Source organism: Ictalurus punctatus, chromosome 5 (genome assembly GCF_001660625.3).
Source record: "Ictalurus punctatus breed USDA103 chromosome 5, Coco_2.0, whole genome shotgun sequence".
Taxonomy (NCBI): domain Eukaryota; kingdom Metazoa; phylum Chordata; class Actinopteri; order Siluriformes; family Ictaluridae; genus Ictalurus; species Ictalurus punctatus.
The window spans coordinates 8895091-8914851 of record NC_030420.2 but is presented as its reverse complement, the minus strand read 5'-3'; the positions used below and the strand labels follow the sequence as shown (position 1 = coordinate 8914851).

Below are 19761 nucleotides of genomic sequence, written 5' to 3'. Positions count from 1 at the left end.
ATCTATCTAGAACAGTTAGCATACACAAAAACCCTCATTCAAATATCGTTTCCTCTCTTTACCTTACGCGTGATGTTACTTACGGTGTTATCCTTTGTAAATTACCCAAAACATGCCCACCGATTGCACATGCAAATTAGTGCTCATTATTTGGGATCTTAAAAAATCAGGGTTTAAATGATCTAACTTAATAATTGATGCGCTGGATGACAGAGCCAGCATCTTTTATATTTTGATGTGTGTGTGTGTGTGTGTGTGTGTGTGTGTGTGTGTGTGTGTGTGTGTGTCCATGTTAATAAGAAACATTGTCCAATAACATTGGAAGCGCACGGCAGAAGGGAGAACAATGGTCCAGATACATACTTCTTTGACCCTGCAGCTTTGCTGAATCACTCAGTTTGCTTGGCACAGAACTTGCCTGTGAAAGCCCTCTCCAAAAGTCACAGTGCATGACAAGAAGAACTCTGCGGTAGTCCTGCAGCTCAGAGTACTGGTGGGGCAACCTTAAGAGTGGAACAAGCTAAATTTAAGATCCATTTTGAGTGGTTTGGCTGAAATATTGGCTTTAAGAATTTGAATCCTTGTCTGGTCCTATTCCTACTTCCAGGATTTGGAACAATGGTGTTGAAAGACATTGCAGGATTTATTTATTTATTTTTTATCTTCCACAGATGGGTGCATTTTAATTTCTCTGCCAAGTTATTAAGCAAGATTATTAGCTATTTGAAAGAGTTGCATGTGTCCTCTGTATTACAGTCAGTCAGTTCTAGATTTAAATTGCAGTACTAACTTTTTTTTTTTTCCCCCTTGTGTGTATTTTAAGATGTTCTGAGGTTTCAGAAATCTTTTGCTATTGTCAAATGCATTTAATAAACACAGTGGCAATATTTTTGTATTTTATGTCAAATTCTGCAACATTACCATTAGAACTGGATGATATGACAAAATGAAATTGATACCCCATAATATGCTCAGACAGTGTATCATTGGTACTTTAATAAGATTGCTACTAAAGTGCTGAAAGTACTGTCATCAGCAACTCTGAGTAAATGGCAACAGTCCTGTTTCAGCCGTCTAAACCACTGGCAAATGGTCACAACAACCTGCCACGTGGGAATTGCCTGCCTCTCACGAATCTTATTCATGTAGAACCATGCTCTTAGACCCCTGGTAGGCTTCAAAGTGCCTCTCCTGTACCCTGTTGGGAGGCCAGTGGCATCAGGATACTGTCGTACTTGCAAGACTGACCCCATGTGCCCCTACCAAGACACATGAGGGACCAGTGTCTCTTTGGAAAGAGATAATCAGGGTGGCACAGAATTGCACAGAATCTCTTTCAAGATTGGCCTCACTGAGAGGAACTCACCTATGCAGTGCACTATAGTGTTGCCTGTGGGTCTGGCCATGCTGATTGAGTCACCAACTGAGAGCTATGACCTAGCAGTCCAGGAAACACTTCTGAATGCAAGTACACAGGTCACCTCATCAACTGGACCTGGTCTATTTCCTGATCCCCTAGATCCTGACTTCTAATCTGTTTTGCTAAACAATGGTAAGTCTCCATCTAATGGTTTATGTGGCAGCCCTTGCAGTGCATCACAACACAACGGATGGTATCTCTCTGCAGTTTCACAGGCTTATTACAGTCATTCTAAAAGCATCAAGATGCCTCCATTCACCATAGTCGTCTAGGAGCTCTGCATGGTAGCCATAAGACTCTGTGGTGACCTTGTAGTTAAATTGAGGATTTCTGCTTATGGTCATATCACTGATCTATGTGACCCAGCAGTCTTCAGTGAGTGTGAGCCTGCTGAGAATTCCTTGCTGTGCCAGCAAGCACCCTGTAGTAATATTTAGACCAGATGGTAGCCATCCGACACTCAAACCAACTGTTTATCTGCCACAGAGGAAAGACACGGGGGGGCGGGGGCTTCCTTGTCTTGGCAGAAGCTAGGCCACTTGGTGGTGAAGGTCATTACCTTAGCCTATAGATGGTCTGGAGTCCCAGCCTTTACTGTGACATGTCACTTTATGAGGAGTGTCTCTTCCTCATTGGACTTTTTTATTTATTTATTTATTTATTTATTTTAAAGTTACTCTGTTTTAGGATGTCCGTGCTGCTGCTACCAGGGCATTACTTTCTGCAGATTCTTCAGTGTTGACTATGCCCCTGTCAGTGAGTGTGGTGGTAATCTCTGAGCACCTTCTTTACTTTTTGTCCTAAGGTGGGTTTTGTTCCTCTTGATGTTGTTGGTTACAAGGGGTGAAGTAGAATGCTAGTCACATAATGTAACTGGTTCCGTGAATCATGGATAACTGCAAGGGTTTCTTGTAATTCAGAACTAGTGCTGTCTCAGCAAGAAAGTTCCAGAGAAACAAGGTTGTTTGATGACGGTATTTATTGTAAATTGTTGTTTATTACAACGTGACTCAGCATGCTTGTGTTTGCGCATTAGGCAGTGTGCAGGTGTTTCTCACTGCCGTTAATGGTTCTCAATGGATAATAGTATGACCGTTACATACATAACTCGCTTTTCCATCCTAACTAACAGTTTTAGCATTTTTAAAGTAACTGGGGGAAAAAAAAAATGAAATAGTTTTGTGTTATGTGTGTGTGACCTACTGTTTTGCTGCCACAAGACAAAGCATGTAAGGGAGTTTCTGGAATCGAGGGTCTTATTTTCTTGGAGGTAAGAATATCAACTTGCCATTATGTTTTCTGGTATTTTTTACGTGAATTCAGACAGTTACTTGCTTTCTGGAATTCACTTGTTTTGATGAACGAAAATGCATCTGAAGTCTGATTTATGGGAGACCAAGATTAACCTTCATGTCACACAAAAATGGAACGAACAGTGTTATTTGGAAGGAGTATTGCATTCCTGTAAGGCAGCGGGGATAAAGGTTACGGATGGATAGATGGATGGCTTCTGCAGTGCTGTAAATTGTAGTGCTGTAAAAGGCTCCCATGGCATCACTAGGAAGCCGTTTCTTATGAAAACGGCATGCAGGCCTTGTATGAACTATTGGCTTTGCTTCCCTGCAAAATTTTACATCAGTTACATTTTTACTGTACTTTTATTTGACTGGTTATCCTACTTCCTGTGAAAAGAGGACCTAAGCAATTATTTGAGGACTTTTGCAGGGCAGCAGAGCTCTTTATTTGCGTGAAAGTGGTTTTGCACCCAGGCTGAATCGTTCACATTTGATATGAATGTAAAAACGCCTCCTGAGGTTATAGGTTATTAATTCAGGAAAATGAGACTTTAACTTAATTCTGTATGCTTTCATGGAGAGTGCTGCCAGCCCTGTTTGCCCTTGCTGGGTTAATGCCTCTTTAATGCTCTTCATCATTTTGGAATTGCCTTCCAATTTGTCCCAAAGGTGTTCGATGTGGTTGAGGTCAGGTCTCTGTCTCTGTGCAAGCCGCTTGAGTTCTTCTTCTATTTACAGACTTTCAGCTGTTTACAATGAACCAAAGCACTTGGAATAGTTCAACACAACAAGTGCTTCAAGTGATTCTCCCAAATTCAACTGAAAATACGAAGTTATAATGACCTTATAATGTCTCAAAATGATTCAACCCCCTGAATAGAATCCCTCACAACAGCACAAATATGCAAAACAGGTGTTGTCTCAAGCACACCTGATGCAACTAATCAAGGGCTTCATTACTTGCACCAGAAATACAATGCTATAAATATCTATAATATAAGTATAAGTGCTATTTTAGTCTTTTTCACTATCCTGAAACACAGCACTAGAATACTTCAGCAATCAAACTGGACAGATTCCCCCAGTTACACAAACCAGCACTGTGTCTCAAATTGCATACTTAGATTGCATGCTTAGTATTCTAGACCATGACGTAGTACTACTCTAACACTAAACCGTTTTAAACACCTCTGATGTTAACCTTCAACTTATGGTCTGGTTTGCGTACCAGTTTTCTGGATCTTCTACATTAGTGAATACTTTTCAATGTAAGGATTGGCAGAACTTTTTGAGAGTACCAGAGCTTGTCAGTGGTGGAGCACATTGCTGTGAATGAAATCCCCAAACATTTTGCAGACCGACCTGGAAAACTGACGCACGGGGATTTATTATTATTTTTGGCTCTAATAGTGAATTCCGCATTTAATCCTCTAGCTCCGAGGTATTTTCCCCATGAGCCCCCTTTCCCATTTTTTAGAGAACTGGCACCTCCCCCCTCAAACCACGTCCTTCTTGACACCATGAATGGTTTCTGACCATCATATAACTGCGGTTATACCATCTGCACCTTGGAAAAGCAAATAAATAATTTTATGGAAATATAAATATAGAACAGAATTATTCCTCAGTACTGCGATATGAAAGTGCCATGTTTGACTGACTATTTTTGGCTGAAATATTTTGGTGGCCTCCTTAATAAATATAGTTAACTGATCAGATATACTTATTTAATGATCGTCATCAACACGTTGATGGATTTTGTTTCACGTTCACAATGAACAAAAAAAATCTCCTTTCACCGTGACAGATAGGCAGAGTGCCATAACAGGGCATATTTCAAGCGGAGAGCTCCAAACACCTGCGCAACTGTTAATCATTACCGATTCATATGTCGATTGGTTTATCTAAAAGTTTTTTAAAAAAGACGACCAAATTTTTCCATTCTTTTGTTGAAATGTGTAAAAGTTAGCAGGTCTGGAAGGTTATAAAATTATTTATTTTTTGGGGGGTATTTCATCACACCCCTGCCCCACAGTATGAATACCCCTGCTCGAGACGTACATAAGATACGCAGGTGAGTGTGTCAACAATGCCGCCGCTTCTGCAGACGCACACAAAGTACAAACCAGCCTCCTTTGCTTTGCGTTGGGCCATATCACACCGCTCCTGCGTGGATTATTTTCCTTCAACATCATGCCCATCGTGTTTTATTCCTTATGCATTGTTCAAAGCTTTATGCAACACCAGAAAGAGATGTGCCCTTTCAAACACACCTCCTAACTTTTTGTAAAGCTGGGTCAAGACGTGCAAAGTCACCCTTCCCACTAGACTGATAAACCAGAACAAGGAATATTTCTTTGGGTTTGTATCATGGTAGTCCTCAATTCTAATTTAGGAATAAAACCATCTAGAGCGGTCAAAGCACTGGGACTCGTTTGAGGTCGTTTCCCTAAAGATTGTTTGTAGAGACGGATGCAGTGCACTGATTACTTTTAAACACAAGCAGCTCCCTATGAAATGTTCATTTTTACTGGGAAGACATCTGATTTATGGTCAGATGGATGGTTTTTGTATACATCGTGTAGCACGCTACCAGTGAAACCATGGCAACCATCGTGCTACTAAAGATAGGAACACCCATTAGCGAACAGGACGGAGATAACTGTGTGATGTCAGGTGGAAACCTGAGCCAGTATAAAGGCGAGAACGTGCTATGATGGAGGCATTCTTCAGATAACAGAGTATGAATAATGACGGATTAATAAAATTAAAGGGTGATTACATACAGAAGGGTATATTTAGATCGGTGGATGAATTGAACCAGTTTTAGTTTAGTTGTTTGTCATGAAGATAATTACAAGCTCATCTCAAGCTACCTCTGCCCCCCTCTATCTTAGTCCGTGTAGTATTTTAAATAGGTTAGGCCCTCTTATAAAGGAACTCCCAATCATTCTTATAAAACCGTTAATTGCACATCTAGAAAAAGGCGTGTGATCAGGACGTACAAGATTCTCAAACCAGTCTGTGTGCATGTTCTTCCCCCACTTATTTGATTTTAATTACCTGCTTCAGGTGTGACTAGGGCTGTCACAATAACTGCTACTTGTGTGATATATCGTCCCGAAATTAACTGCCATAAACGATGTCATTTTTAAGACCATTTTATGCCACGGATTATATAATAGCATAATAATGCAAGTGCACTCTTTCAAAGAACAAAGAACAAAGAACGTTTGATTCTTAAGAATATTTAGACATTGGAATCGGGATGTCAAAAAAAAAAATCCTAAGTAAATAAAATGTAAATAAATAATAAATGCAAGGTTAAAAAAAAAAAAACAAAGTGCAAGGTAACAAGAACAAAGTAACATGTTAAACAAAGTCAGTTTAGACTTTTAAAGTGTCCTGCAGAGATGCCTCAACAGGCCATATCTGCTGCCAGATCTATTTTTAATTGTTAGGAAGATTCCGAGAAATGTACACCAACACTTTTACCTTGTGGGGCTTAAGGCAGGATCTTTCTGGGGTAACAACCAGTTGTGCTAAACATTCTTTGTTGCACAAATACACCCTTATTTTTGTGCTAACTTGGCTACTAGAGGAAATCATCTTCTATGGTTATCACGCTACCGCATCAAGGGATCAGATGATGTATCAAGTTCTCCGTTCCGGAGGAACTTGGTCAGCTCCGCATCAGCCTGCACTCGTTGTGTTACCGATGCCCGAGTCTGGAGACTTGCAAGTTGGGTTCTTCTGTTCTGGAGAAAGTCGCAGAGCCTCTTCTTCTTGGTTGATGGAGTTTCAGATTCAGATACTTCATTTCCTCCTGCAGCTTTAACGCAGCTCTCACTTGCACCTTCTCCTTTTTCTTCTTCCTCGTTCATGTCTAGTAGTTCTTGCAAGAGCTTTTCTTTGACATCATCCAAGACCCCCGCATCCTCCAAGGTGCCACGATGCCTTGGATCGAAGATGGTGGCCTTTGTCAGAAGGTTTCGGATTTCAGATGGGCTGTATTTCTCTGTCCGCACATGTTCGCCTTTATGTTTGCCGTCAGTGCTGTGTCATTGTGGTATGGTGATAAAAGTGCAAACACGGGCTTTACTGAGGACACAGTGACACATTTTTCCCCTGAGAGGACATCTCATGTGAAATCAGCCACTAGCTTCATTGCTGCAGTAATGGATTCCAGCACAGAAACATCCTGCCAGGTTGCATTAAGGTGGCCATGTTTTTCGATCTTCAACCAGGACACATCTTATGGCTGGGTATAGTTGCTCCAGCACCCTCTCGAGCATTTATTTTTTTTTGCTTGGTGCCCCATCGTGTGGTGACATCCTGGGGAAAAGAACATTGTTTTTATATTCATTAGTTCGTCTATACTAACATTATTCAACAAATGCTACTTTTTAAATTTCCTTTATTTAATCGCAAATAATTGTACGTAGTTATATTATAATGTAGCCAATTATTTAATACATACATACATACAAACAGACCCCCCAAAAAACAACCCTTTCAATTAAGTTTATATTAACCCTTTAAATATTTTATGTTGTATAATAACATGTTACCATCACTCACCAGTACTAGGTTGTGTTGGGGTACATTTGGTTTCAGTCTGTGCCTTCAAGTCTCCATTCTTTAGCCAGCTCAGGTTGAAGGTATTGACAAGATTCCTACAAAGTCCCATGGAAAGTGCTGTGCGATCCTTTTTAACCGTCCAGTCCATGGGAAACAGCCAAATGGAGGTTGTGGCCAAAGCAATTGAGCCATGGCCAGCCGAGATTGCGTATTGCAGCCACTATGTTCGCACCATTGTCTGTAGTTATACGGGCCATTTTGCGCTCATCCAATTCCCAGTCCGTTAAAGCAGACCAAAGGGCTTCAGCAAGTACATCAGCAGTATGGTTCTGTGGTTTGTATCTGGTCTCTAAACACTTTGACTGCAGAATCCAATCAGCAGTTAAGTAGTGTATGGTCACGCTCATATATGGGGTCATATTTGAGTTTGACCACATATCTGTAATGGCAGAGTAAAAGGAGATGTCTTTTTATCTCCTTCAGAATGTTGTCTTTTACTTCGTTGTACAAGGACGGACTGACAGTTTGGGAGAGATAAGTTTTCTTTGGCAATTCGTGCTGTTTGTCAGAAGTTATTTTTAAATGCTGGTTTTTCAACCGTGTTTAATGGCTGCATCTCTTTGGCTATATATAGTGAGTTGCGCAATCTGTGAGCGTGCGCCATTTCGTGCTGTCACGTTTATATTTGCACTGCCGGGAAAAGGTATCTGTGACAGATAACTGTCTGGAAGATCCCTCTCCACCTCCAGCTGTGGTTGTTGTTCCCAGGTTAAAAAACTGGTTGAGATGGTTGTTTTTAGGTGAGATTTTAGGTTAGTTAAGTTACCTCTTTTCATTGGCACTGTTTTTAAACTAAGTCAACATACCGGCCCGTTCACGTTAATTGGCTCTCCTCTCTCATTCGGCTTAAAGCCAAAATGTTCCCACACCGGAGCAGAAGAATGCGGCTTTGAAACCAAGTCCATCGGGACTTATTCTTCCTAATTGGCTGTAGTTGTCACGAAACACTATATAACGCAGTGGGTTCACACCTTCTCTGCAGCGCGACCGACTAAAATGTGGTGACGTTGATTTTTATGTAAAAATTGAATATCACCATTATTTTCAATTATAAAGATGATCAATCACAATATATCGTGTCACCAAAAATTATTGAGCTCATGTCCATATATCGTGCGATAAGTCTATATATTGATTATCGCAACCGGCCTCGGTGTGACTATGAGAATAGTGGTAGCGTCCAAAATCACCTACCACTCTACTACACAGTAGGCGAAAAGCAGTACGCCAGAGGGGTAGTACTTTTCTATCTGAATTCCCAGTAGGTGAGAAATACCCGGACGGCGTACTGCTTCCGGCGAGATTTTGCAGCGCGTAACCGATGGACACTACGGGAGTCAAAATTTCCCATAATGCAACGGAACTGGCACGGACGAGCTCAGAAAAACCAATGGTGGAATACAGCGCGTCGGTGCTTTCTAATTATTAAACCTTGATTAAACAGGACTTGTTTGACAATACCCAAATAAATTGTTAACTTCTTGAAGGTTTAAACAAGAAAACAGCGTTTGAAACCTTTTTTTTTTGACCTCCGTCATGCTTTAACTGGCCAAGCTAACGGCAACAAATTTACCTCAGCCACCTTAAACTACTAATTCAGTTAACTTTCCTGATGTGCATTTTGCCGGTAGTGCGGATGCTTTAATCTGGTGCTCCCGTTTAAATGGATTGTTTATGATTACGTTGAAGGTCACATGACAGTACTAACATGGCGGATGTAGTATGTCCGGGATTGTATTCATACTACACACACATGCTGATTATTGCGTACTGTTTCAACGGCCGCGCAGTAGGCGCTGCATCGAATGCAGTATATACTGTCACATTACACGATTCAGGACGCAGCTAATATGTCTGACTGGCCAACTCCCAATTGTTAAAAAGAGAGAAGCATGCTGTCACAGATAATGATAGCGAGGTATGCTGCTTATGATAAATGTCTGACTGATTGACAGCGTGGAAATGCATAACAGTTGCTTTGCTTTTTCCCCTCTACGTCCCACTGCAGCCTATCTCCTCTAGGTTTATAAATTCCCGCTTCCTACTGCCTTCCACTGCAGCATGTCTTCTCCACCTTCCTCTGCAACTTGTCCCCTCCACATTTTTACTACTCCCGTTTCCTTCCACCTCCCACAGCGGCATGTCTCCTCTACCTTCCTCTGTAGCCTGTCCCCTCCACCTCATAGTGTTCCCACTCTCCTCCACCTCCCACAGCGGCATGTCTCCTCTACCTTCCTCTGTAGCCTGTCCCCTCCACCTCATACTGCACCCACATTCCTCCACTTTCCAGTGCAGTCCGTCTCCTCCACTTTCTGTTATATCCGTTACATCCACTGCCTAAAAATGATCCGTATCCAAGCACACACACTCAGGTGAATATCCATATGTATTCTCAAAGCCAGTCATTAGCACCCCTAACGTGACTACACCATATATTTTTTTTCCCACATAGAATATTTAAAGAGACATTATCAGTGCTTTAGTAATGTGATTTCTTTTAGTAACAATACATCCATGCAACCCTAATATCAGTCACTGTTATTTGATTACGCCTAATGTGTCAGTCAGTTTCGCAGTTGAGTGACCGTGCAGACGACTGCAGCAGTCACAAAAATAGACTAAGATCCCAACACTGAATGCAGCAGAAATCACTGACATAAAGGGGGACCCGCATTACAAAAATAACCATTTTTGGCTTTCTCTAATTTTAGCTAGCTGGTTTGGGAGATTATTTTAAAAGTTATTTTTAAAACTGTATATGTGTTTGTGGGAGAACCGGAGTGAGTCAGAATGTTCAGCTGTTTACAGTCTAGGCCATAGGCTTCATGACAAATTTGCTAGTGGACTAGGAGCTTACTAGGTCATGCAGTCTAACCACAAGAACTGATTTACATCCCCAAGGGGAATTCTGTCCTGTGTACAACAGTTTGTTTATTGAGGTGGAAGAAAAAAACGGACAGGGCTGATTTCATCACAAGGTCAACTTGCCCTCTTTATACAGTACACAGACGCATGTCTGCTTCACTATGCCAGAGGTTCTGTTGGTCTGGATTCATATCACATGATGCTCGCTTGCATTCTGAGTTAGTTGCAATAAAAAAAACCCCTGATTTTGTGCAATATTTGCACTGCGTATGTGAGGGGAGAGGGAATGCCTTCATTGTTGTACTGTATATCAGTCAAGTCTTGGAGGTAGCGTTCTTTGTGTATAAGCATTTGTTGCTAACCTCAGCCTGAATCTGCTTTGCTAATGCAACAGCTTAAAACAGCTTGTTCCAAATCAGTCTTATAACAGTCATGTCTCTTGCTTTCTTTCCTCAGTCACCCCTGACCTGTCTCCGGAGAGCCCCTTACTCGGCACCCTCCCGCTGCCACCAGCTCGCTCGCGTACCAGCGGCCCCACCACCCATCCCCCCGCCGAGCCGCCTGCGCGACCCCACCGGAAGCGCAGCGGCGAGGCCGGAAGTGGCAGTGCTAGCCCACCTGTCCGCGGTGCCATGGAGGTGGGTATGCGTGTGGTGCGTGGCGTTGACTGGAAGTGGGGCAACCAGGACGATGGTGAGGGCCATGTGGGCACAGTGGTGGAAGTGGGGCGCCAGGGCAGCACCAGCACACCTGACAAGACCGTAGTGGTGCAGTGGGACAGCGGCACTCGCACCAACTACCGCACCGGCTACCAGGGTGCCTATGACCTGCTGCTTTATGACAACGCACAGATCGGTGAGTATCCGTGGTTACAAACTACTAGAATAGTATCTTGGACAGCCAGGAACATTATATCAAGGATATGTGGGTCAATATTTGCATAACTACTAGTTACAGGTACTGTTAGTTTCATTGTGCTCAACTTGCTGAGTAATTCATACTAGTTCCGGAATATTATGCATTAACATGAGCAACTGAATAATAAGCGAGAAGTTTAAAATGTAAATTTAGGCTAAGGCTTTTTTTTAATACTTGTTCATTTTATGTGTCTTGAATTTTAGGATCGTGGGTCGTAGTGAGAATTGGTGATTTTAAGTCAGCAACTTAAGATAAAAAAAACAAAACATTAATATGTATACAAAAATACATTTTGATGGCAGGCTATATGGTTAATATGTATTTTCTGAGCAGCTTATTCATAATATCGAAACCCTCTGTGTGCGATTCATACCTCCTAAATTGGCTAGACTTTTTCTCAGATGAGCTCAACACAGGAGTTTTTTTGTTGCATCAAGACCACTCCCTTTACAAAAAAAAAAAAGCTTTTAAAGATTTTAGAAATTGTGCACAACTCAATATGATTATATCCAAATGAGACAAAGATAACAATACAAAAATTCAGTTGGGCCATATGCCCAAAAGTATCATATGTGGTTCCCCGAATTGTTGCAAAATTGGAAGCACACAATTGTATAGGATGTCTTTGTATGCTGTAGCTTTAAGATTTGCTTTCACTGGAACCAAGAGGCCCAAACCTGTTCCAGCATGAGGGTGCACCTGTGCACAAAGCGAGGTCCATGGTTGGAGTGGAAGAACATGCCTGAACTTAACTCCACTGAACACCTTTGGGATGACATCAGTAGATATTAGTTCCTGACCTCACTAATGCTCTTTTTCTGAATGGGCAAATTCCCCAAGCCACATTCCATAATCATCAACTTGTGGACTGCGCAAAAAAAAAAAAAAAAAAAGGCTGATAGTCAAAAATGGTTCTAGTTATGAGAGTTGCTTTAAATGGCCATCTCAGTTCAGCAGCCTGGTCCTTAGCATTAAGCTCTGCAGTAAACATGCATGCTTGTGGATATTGTTTTGTGCATTAATTCTTACATATTTAAACGTCATACATGCCATAAACGAAGGTTAGGGGTGGAAATTGAATGTAGTGTTCTGGTTGCGTCATCCAAAACATGATACGAAAAGTTGCTACAAATGGTCCGACAGTGGTGCTGGACATTGTGGAAGAAATCTGCTCTGAAGGTCAAGGTTGCAGGCACCTGAGTGGTACAGCAAAGAAGTGTATGCGCTTGTCTTCAGGAACGTGCGAGTTTGAATCCAAACGATGCCACAGCCATCAGTGGTGTTTGACCCAGCAGTCCAGTTTTAATCTGGCTAACCCGTTTAAACTAGACCTTTGAATGTATGTGGTTTAAGATCTTTAAGATCAGGATACAGTCCAGATTGAAGACCCATGAAACGGCTAGATGTAAACAGTACCATAGACAGCCGAAACTTCAGCAACATTCCATCCGACCATGTTGTCCTATCTCCTTATATTAGTGGTGTATATGAATATGCAGAATTCTCTCACTCCCTCCAGTGGTGCAGGTCTATATAAAGAGATGTACACAAGCAGCACATACAGTTTCCTCTAGCTGCAAAGTCGCTGTCTATCTGCCTGTCTCACCCTCTCTCTCTCTCTCTCTCTCTCTCTCTCTCTCTCTCTCTCTCTCTCTCTCTCTCTCTCATACACACACACATTCTTTCAGCAGTTTAGCCATACACAGATGCCCTGGCTGTATTTATAGCCAAGTACATGCTCATTGCTAAGCTAAGATGCCTCTTTCCCGCACCATTAAAAGCAGCATTTTTCTGCCTTGAATGATTCTGAGTAATGGAGCGAAAGAGCATGTGAAATAAAGTGAAAGAGAGAGCGAGCGAGAGAGATAGAGTGAGTGAGAAGCAATGTACATGGAAAAGGGCACCAGTGCTGTGTGCTCATTATCCACTGCCTTAAAACGAATGCAGAACTGTGTGAGCTCAGTTTTCAATTATGTCATCTCATGGGCATTTCTTCTCACAGAGTGTCAATTAATCGACCAATTGATTCATTCGTCGTTATTAAGTGCTCTATTCTGGTCAGGGGTGCAAGGCAGGAATATACCCTGGATGGGATGCCAGTCCATTGGAGGGCATTACTTTAATAAAAATAATAATTGAATCATAGCTGGGGGGCTTTGTAGGAAAAATCTTTGCCCCCTGAGTTGTCATAATAATTCTTGGTACTAATAAAGAACCTGCACCTATTTGTAGATGATCAAAATGAATCACGCTCAACTCTTAAATCTTAACTGCTTTTCCCAGTGAAACAACTGACGTGATACCTGAGCAACTATCTGAAAACTTTGTCGGTCCAACTTCATCTAAATTTAGCACAGATTAGTTCCTCATACAGCTCTTCTTTTTTTTTTTTTTTTTTTTTTTTTTTTTTTTTTTTTTTTTTTTTTTTTTGAGCACCTTTATGGCACCTTTTCTTTTTACCATAGAAACGAACTCCTCGCCCTGTCTGGCTTTACATTGAAACCTTCACACGGTGAGTTGTAAGTGACACGGAGCAGGAGAGTTCAACAATAATGCAGGCACAGCAAATAAGTAAGGAATAAAACATGACAGGGCATGAAGTGTTTTATTCCATTTATACCACAGCAATCTGCCAACAATTACAACGTGTATTTATTAATGAACAACACTGAGCAGGAGCTCTTTGATTCATTACTATTGCTTTGCTGGTTTATTCAGTAGCTTCAGATTCAGAATCGAGCAGTTAATCAAAATGGAGCACTTATGCTTTTAGTGGAAATTTAGTGTTTGAGTATTCAGAATTTTCATTTTCATTTTGCACTTAAGCTGTTGCCACAAAATTAGGTCAGGGCCATTCAGTAACCGCAAAACCCTGCGTAATTATAATCACGATCTCTGTACACAGTAAATTAAACTGGAATCAGCTTTAGATTCAGTGAATACGAAGCTTAAATCAGAACTTTCTTCAGAAAACGTGCAACTGAAATCATGCTGATGATTTGTCATGCTCTAGTGATGCACATCAGTAAGTCATAACTCATCAGTTGCCCTGATGCACGATTGTTCTAATCCCTAGCGCCTTGTCGTCGTCTGCCTCCTCCCGTAGGTGTCCGCCACTCAAACATCATTTGCGACAGCTGTAAGAAGCATGGCATCATGGGAATGCGTTGGAAATGCAAGGTGTGCTTCGACTATGACCTGTGCACACATTGCTACATGAACAACAAGCACGACCTCTCACACGCTTTCGAGCGCTACGAGACCGCGCACTCGCAGCCGTGAGTATACCAAGCCTCGTCTTCTCTCATCTCATTTCATCACCTCTAACTAATAATGGCTACGCTTTATGCTATTCCTGCCAGCTCTTTCTGAATGTGACATTGTTCTTCTTTCTCTCCCAGCATAGCTCGCCGTTACATAACGCATGAATTTCACTCACGGCACAAGTCTAGTATGCAAAAGTATGAAAGTGACTCGCCGAGTATTTGATGCCCCGCATATTTTATGATCGTGTATTTGCATGAGAGCTACTACAGCTTCGCCGAGATTTCTTTTGCTTATGATAAACAAACATACCAAAAAGTCATGATGCATTTTCTACCCTTTTTTGTGTGTCAGAAGCATCCTGTCCTAGAGGATTATGACTTTTGCTCTTTGCACAATCAGAAAATTATATCTTTTTTTGTTGTTGTTGTTGTTGTTGTTTTTGTTTGAATTAATGATGTCCATGTGCTTTTGTAAAACACACAACAATTCCACTTTGTTTCAATTTCCACAATTATGTTTCTTGGTATAAAGCTTATCATTTTACAACCACTTTTACAATGTCTGTTTTTCCCGTCTGGTTTAACCAGTGAATAAGAGTACACGACAACGATGTACTGAAAACAGAGTTTTTCCTTTTGCATTTTTGAAAAGTTTTGCGTACAGACGACAACGTTGTTCACACGAATCCGCGAAAAGGACCAAAAAAAAGAGGCTGTATTATGCATGCCAGGCCAGTAGTTGGCGATGTCACTTTGTAAAGAAACACTACGTGCCTGCGCACATAAAACATTCACGTCAACATGTCAGCCATATTGATCTGGGAAAGACTGCCCTATGAACATTTAGAAGCTGTTTATAAAAAATATTTTTTTCTGGATAAAAAAACGATTCCAGTGCTTTCTGATCTACGTGGAGTACAAAAAAAAAAGAAAAGAGTTCTGTCTCCAGTTACTTAGAATCTCGATAGTTAGACTTTTAAAATTGTTTGTCATATTGTCATAAATTGTGAAAACTCACGATTGTCAAGCATAGATTTGGCTTATTTTTCTTGGTTAATAAATGCTGAGATGTAATATAATTTAATGTACATGAAATTTGCATGAGGTTTGATTTTTTGTAATTGTGGAAATGGAATTTGTGGAATTGTGGAATTTTTTATGTCTCCAACTCCATCTTTTAGCATTTCTTTTGCTCCAGGTCAGAATTGTTAACAAGGCTTGTTCATTTTTAAATACTGAAAAGGAAAAAATCAAAATAGTGCATCTTTAAGTACTAATGATTGACCATCGTTGTACCAAAATAGAACAAAATCTGCAAATACAAACCAAATAGTGAGACACTGGCAGTCAGTCTGCTTTCTATATTTTATTAGCGATAAAAGGATCCAGATATACTCCAAAAAAGACAATTACAAAGATCATTATAAGGTTTTGAATATCCTTCGTCGGCGTAGATGTGGGTTAATAATTTGGCGTATGTAACAAATGCGTCTCCTCCGGTCGTAGTAGTGATGCAGTAAATCTACACTTTGCTGGAGAAGCGTCACTAAACTCAAAATCTTGAGCAGCACAAACACAGTCCTGTAGTTTCAAATGTCTGTGAGCATGCCTATAGACTGAACACACAATGCGTGACCATGACACCATCGTTTTCACAAATTCTCGTTTTTTGTATGTTTACACGGAGACGATAACCGCATCATTTTCAAAAACTTGCACTTTGAATCCCCGTTTTCAAAAGTTTGCGTTTTCATGCCCCAAAACGACGCCGTCGTGTAAACGAACAGCCATTCGCATAAAAAGTTTTCCGTTTTTAGTTGAAAACTTTGTCGTGTAAACGGCCCCTAAGTGTGAGGAAAATTGGTTGTTATAGCAACACAACCGACAAACCCTCTCCGTAGACACCAGCGATCTTTTGCTTTCTTCCAGGATGAAATGAAAACGCAGTTTTATGATTGGTCTGAGGAATCATTCGAACCGTTCGTTTGGATTCGTTGCTTTGCCCCGTCATAGCTCATTTACATAAGTTGAGGAAATCTCAACTCGCATGCCACCTGTTAAAGTGTCACTTGTCGCACTGTCACTTTTTGGCTTGTTGCTGAAATCGTGGCTCCAAATCATATGGCAGCTACGTCGAAAATGAATGTGGACGTACCTTTACGCACCCTCTTTAAAAAAATAAATAAATAAAATACAAAATTGGTCTTTGATGCATTATTGAGTCAGTAAAAAACCCCACCACATTTTGGATATTAAAAAAAAAAAAAAGTAATAAAGGAAAATGTGTGCATGTCAGTAAAGGAAGTAACAGACCACTTTTCAACACAATGATGATGGCTGTCAGGTTCTGCCTGGAATACCTGCAAGTGTGAAGAGTCTTCAGAAGAACTGCGGCAGGTTCTCCAGGATGCTTAGAACAGCTTACAGTCAATTTCCTTATAAAACTGCACAAACAGACTAGTGACTAGTGTTTACATGTTAAGTCATCTGAGACTAGTCAGTACGTTTAAATGGACAACAGTAATCCAATATTAACCAGATTAAGACAATACTCTAGAGACTAGCATGTAAGAGACTAGCATGTAAACAACGATAATTGATGACCTTAATCCGATTAAAGTCACACTCGAAGTAAACACAAACTGAATTAAGACGTGTGGAGTATTCCTGTTTTAGTCGCATTATCGATGTGTATTACAGACATGTAAACACCTTAATCACACTATTAACGTCGTGTGAGAGTTTTCACCGCATTTTGCGACAGGACACGTACACACACGGCAGTGCTCGACCGTTTTACGGCAAACAAGAGAGCACGGCTGCGTCCCAAACCGCATACTTACCTGCTATAGGCCTATAGTAGGCGAAATACATGTATCTCGGCTACTATGTAGTAGGTAAGTATGCGGTTTGGGACGCAGCCCACGGCTTCAAGCAGTCGTCTATTTGCACGTACAGCACGACAAATAATTAACCGCACTTGAAGCGTCCGTAAAAATTTTACATAAAAACACCCAAAACTGTATACGGTACCATAACGAAGACGAACTGTATGTCGATACGTGAAATGCTGGAGGGAACGTCAGACGCCCTGGCGTGGGGACGTAATGACGTGTGCCGTTAATCGATCTATGTTGTATAACATGTAAAACGTGAACGTGAAAGGAATATTCTAAAAGCGACTCATGTAAACACCTTAATCACAATATTGTCTCATTCAGAGTAAGGTCAATAATTAGATTACTGCTGTCCATGTAAGCGTAGTCAGTGATGCGTTTTTACAAAGCAAAAGGTTATCAAGCCAAATATTCACCATGTTTATTTTATTACTATTTTTTGCCCGTTTTTAGTTAGTTTGTTTTTTTTATGTAAAAATATTTCATCCGCTTATTTTTAAAGGCATCTTTGCTTTACAGCAGCTGTACTGTATATTAATAATGTACTCTCTTTACAACCTGCTGGGTGTTTTCACCGTATCATTGACTCGGATGACAGTTGAAATGTTGTTGATTTGGAGCTCACCCACTGAAAGCGGTCTATTTTTAGCATCATTGAATTCATTATTTATTTATTTATTTTTAATCTCCGTGACAGCATGATCTTAATCTTAGTCACTTCCTCTCTCTCCTCTCTGTTTTTTCTTTTCCTGTCAAGCATTAGCACGCATCTATCGTGAACTTGCACTTTGTCGTCGTCGTCTTCTTTTTTTTTTTTTTTTTTTTTTTGCGTGCCTACCACAGAGCACTTGATCTGTTTTGTAAATAAGATCACTGAACACCAAGTCCATTACTGAGGCTACGCTGAGGTTAAGCCTCATAGTATTTGTCCGCTGGTAGCATGCGGTGTTGTGGGGAACAGCCTCCGCGTTCCTCCAGCACTGATACTAGTCTAGTGCCTTAAACAGGCCGCTTCTTCCTCGGCTTTACCAAGCTCGCTGGCCAACTCTACAGGAGATCCATATTTGGCTTTTATGATCTGACAAGATTAACTTCCAGTCCTTCCAGCAGACATTGCTCCTGCAGCTCTATCTCAGTCTCTGGCTTTTATTGTGCCGTTTTTTATTTCTTTATTTAGTGTTGGAGTGTACTCTGAAGTATTTCTTCCTTGCCTTATTTATTTATTTAGTGTTTAAAAATAAATTCCAGGATTAGTATGTGAAATGGTGGCTCTTAATAATGGTAGACTGGACATGTAGTGAAGAACAACTCGCATTCGGGTATCTAGAACAGACCGGTTTAAATATAGCCTTAACAGCTACCACAGTGGAGGTGTGAAGAGCATGTAAGCTCTGTAGCGTCTTACGTAAAAGCCAGAATCATGACTCGTTTGCTTTGTAATTCGGTATCTCCTTCTCTCAAGGTGGCCTTTCTTAATCACATGACACACACGTTGTTATATCTTTACATAACACAGCTCAAATACGATCGGAGTTGTTGACACCAACAGTTTAATAATAAACAGATAATAAGCAAGCCATGTTGAAGCTGAGAAAAGAGGAAAAATAAATCCGTGGCATTGCGCATAATCAGTACAGCAATTTGGAATGTCCTGAAAAATGAAAGAGACCACTGATGTACTGACCAACAGACACTGAATGGGTCGGCCAAGGAAAACAACCGCTGAAGACAGAAACAGAATTGATGTAGTTATCGCTAGCAAGGCATATGCAAACAAATATTAAGTGTTGCTTAAGATTGATCTGTTCCTATACTTTTGCTCGCCTAAATTTTGGGTGGTCTGATACAAAAGGTTCTAGATGTAAATACCAGCAAATAAAAGCTGAAATCATAAAACGTCTTTAGTGTATAGCACAAACAAATGAATTGGACTTGCTGTTCCAATAGTTTTGGAGGGGACCGTATTTCATGTTGTTTATTACATTTGGGCATTTCATTAAAAAAAAAATAAATAAAAATCGAAGATGAAAACTCTTGTATCTAATTTTTTTTTTTTTTTTATTTGGCCTAGCTACCAATTCTGTATACATTTTTCAACTTTATTTTAATAGCTGTATTTAAATCATTGAGGCAGATTTGTTCCATTTTATATGGATACTAAAATGATCCTTTGTGCAGATACTACCTGTATTTAATTTCATTACAAACAAAATGAAAAATGAATGAGAGATTTTATGCAGATGTAACTATGTGTGGACACATTTGAACTTCTCCAGTTATTATTAAGACTTTAACATAGTACACACAGATGTATGTAAATATAATTTTCTTGTATTTTCTCTCTACTGATATACAAAGATCTTTTGTTGTTGCACAGATTCCACAGAAGTGTGTAGGGTCAGTTGAGTTTTCATTTGCATACTTGTAAAACCTGGATTTCCATTAGGATAAAAGTGTCG

General features: G+C 40.5%; 1 protein-coding gene and 1 long non-coding RNA gene across 5 annotated transcripts in view; one reads left to right on the top strand and one right to left on the bottom strand.

The window, feature by feature from the left end:
* mib2 (MIB E3 ubiquitin protein ligase 2) overlaps positions 1 to 19761 on the top strand; it is a 91653-nt gene that overhangs the window by 26277 nt on the left and 45615 nt on the right. For all 4 annotated transcript variants that reach the window (XM_017468433.3, XM_017468434.3, XM_053680173.1 and 1 more), the window contains exons 2-3: positions 10678 to 11076; positions 14246 to 14417. In XM_017468433.3, the coding sequence (XP_017323922.1) occupies positions 10678 to 11076; positions 14246 to 14417 (571 nt within the window). The remainder of the gene's footprint in view (positions 1 to 10677; positions 11077 to 14245; positions 14418 to 19761) is intronic.
* LOC124628181 (uncharacterized) lies at positions 5861 to 10453 on the bottom strand. The gene is made up of 2 exons (XR_006982534.2): positions 7297 to 10453; positions 5861 to 7050 (listed from the first exon to the last, which is right to left on the bottom strand). It is a non-coding gene; the product is annotated as an uncharacterized LOC124628181 (long non-coding RNA).